This window comes from Magnolia sinica, chromosome 11, assembly GCF_029962835.1.
Source record: "Magnolia sinica isolate HGM2019 chromosome 11, MsV1, whole genome shotgun sequence".
NCBI lineage: Eukaryota > Viridiplantae > Streptophyta > Magnoliopsida > Magnoliales > Magnoliaceae > Magnolia > Magnolia sinica.
Window position 1 is genome coordinate 19,258,433 of NC_080583.1, and position 2,043 is coordinate 19,260,475.

Genomic DNA, 2,043 nt, shown 5'->3' on the forward strand with positions numbered 1-2,043 from the left:
GTCAGCATGCAGCAGTGGTTATGACTCATGCACAACAGTCAAAAAACAGCTAGTTAATGATCAATGAGATTTATTTCCCTGGACCATAACCCCCAGCCACTACAGCCTATATAAACAGGGCCTGGATGGGTTTCCAAACCATCACTTAACCCATTCCAACAGACCCATACGAACCAAGCCATAGCTACTCCTCTCCTATACTTCAGCAAGACAGCAAGGTTGAACTATTGCTTGAAGAACAGACCAACTGTGTAGTCTAGAACGGTTCGATTGAACCAATAGCTGAAGAACTAGAACTGACCAGTGCAGTGGTCTTGCTCAGAAATCTTCTTATTTTTTTTTCTTTTGGGATTTTTCTTTTTCTTTATTTCTGTCATACTGTGTAACAGAGTTCAAGTAGTACGCCTTCGTGTTTGCTTAATATAGACATACATTAGGCTCGTCGTATCCTAGAAACGGTTTGCCTGTAACCTTTCAGCATACTTAATTCACTTGAGTAGAGGCAAATAACGCTTCAAGGATAGCGTCCCAGACGTGCTTCAACATGTCCTTATTTCAGATCAACTTGAATTTTTCAGATTCCATATTTTACAGAAAAAATATATATATATTATTCTGTAAATATTTGTAACATAGAGGACCCCACCTGATGAAGTACTCAGATGGGTTGGCCTATGGATGCCAGAATGCATTACAATTGCAACACCCTGTCATGGGTCTTGCACCTTGAGCAGATTGCCAGCAGTCCACATTCAACGCATGCGTACGTGTGTCCATGTTCAATGAGTGACCCAATTTCTGTTTTGGTGGGGCCCAACTGATACACTGCCCGGATGTTTTGGGCTATTGATATGCGTGGACGGATTCCAATCTTCATCACCCTATCATGGTCTAATTGACGGTCGACACGTAACGTCTGGCCCAATTCAATGAGTGACCCAATTTTTGGCATGGCGGGGCCCACCTTATGCACGGCTTGGATGGTTTGGCCTATTGATGCCTGGACCCTATCATGGTCTTCTACCTTGAGATGATTGCCAACATTCCACGTTCAACAAGTAACGTGTGGCCCTATTCAATGAATGACCCAATTTTTGGCATGGTGGGGCCCACCTGATGCACGGCTCGGATGTTCCACAAACGTGAGAAACTAGAGGAAAAACAAACAAGACGACGCGAAAATAAAAACCAAACCACACGCATTGATAACTCCATCTCCATCCAATCTTTCTTCTCCTTTACAAAAACAAACACAAGAAAAACCAAAGCAGGAGAGAGAGAAAGAGAGAGAGAGAGATTCCTAAGACAGCGATCCACCTCTCCTCTTCCCCATACCATAACTCCTACTCCTAGGGAACACCGAAGCATTCGTGCTCCCCATCTTGAAATCATCTTGAAAATAACAAGGCTCATCTTCATCAATCTTCCCAATCCCCATACTGAAACTCTTAGGCAACCCTTTCGTATTCTTTGCCCCCACCGCATTCTTTACTGTAGTTGTCGTTGTCGACTTCGCCACCCTCTCCCGCTTCGACACAATCCGCAATAGCTCTCGAAGTTCTTCGTCCTCTCTCGTCCGCGTCGAATTCATGCTGAAGCTCTTCGGTAGTGTGTAGACAACAGCGGCGGGGCAGCCCATCGCCGCACCGTAGTCGATCCTACTAGAGCAGTTGTTCATGCTCTTGATATAAAAGTCTCTTGCCCTACATAAGACTCTGAAAGGAGCCTTCAAGCAGCGCGTTAGCTTGTTAGATGAGCTTGTTTCGTTCTTCATGTTGTACCCACGATAGAATAATAACAACGACGACAATGAAAGCCTAGTGTGGTTGTTTTTTGAGGTGGGTTTGTTGCATTAGCGTTGCTTGCGGGAAAGATGATTTGGGTTTTTGTAGAAGGCTGGGAATTGAAGGATATTAAAAGTGTTTGAGAGGGACGGCAAGAGAGAGAGAGAGAGAGAGAGAGAGAGAGAGAGAGAGAGTGGCTTTTGTGTCTGGGTCGTTATAGGATTTTGTAGTGTAACAAAACCACCGGTTACGCGTGGCC

At 44.7% G+C, this 2,043-nt stretch overlaps 1 protein-coding gene across 1 annotated transcript; it reads right to left on the minus strand.

Annotated features, from left to right (window-relative positions):
• Positions 1-1,300: 1,300 nt before the first annotated feature.
• LOC131218045 (uncharacterized) lies at positions 1,301-1,774 on the minus strand. The gene has a single exon (XM_058212727.1). The coding sequence runs from the start codon at positions 1,772-1,774 to the stop codon at positions 1,301-1,303; it is 474 nt and encodes a 157-aa protein (XP_058068710.1).
• Positions 1,775-2,043: the final 269 nt, after the last annotated feature.

Coding starts and splice junctions, on each gene's coding strand:
- LOC131218045 (XM_058212727.1), bottom strand. CDS start 1,774: ATGAAGAACGAAACAAGCTCATCTAACAAGCTAACGCGCTGCTTGAAG.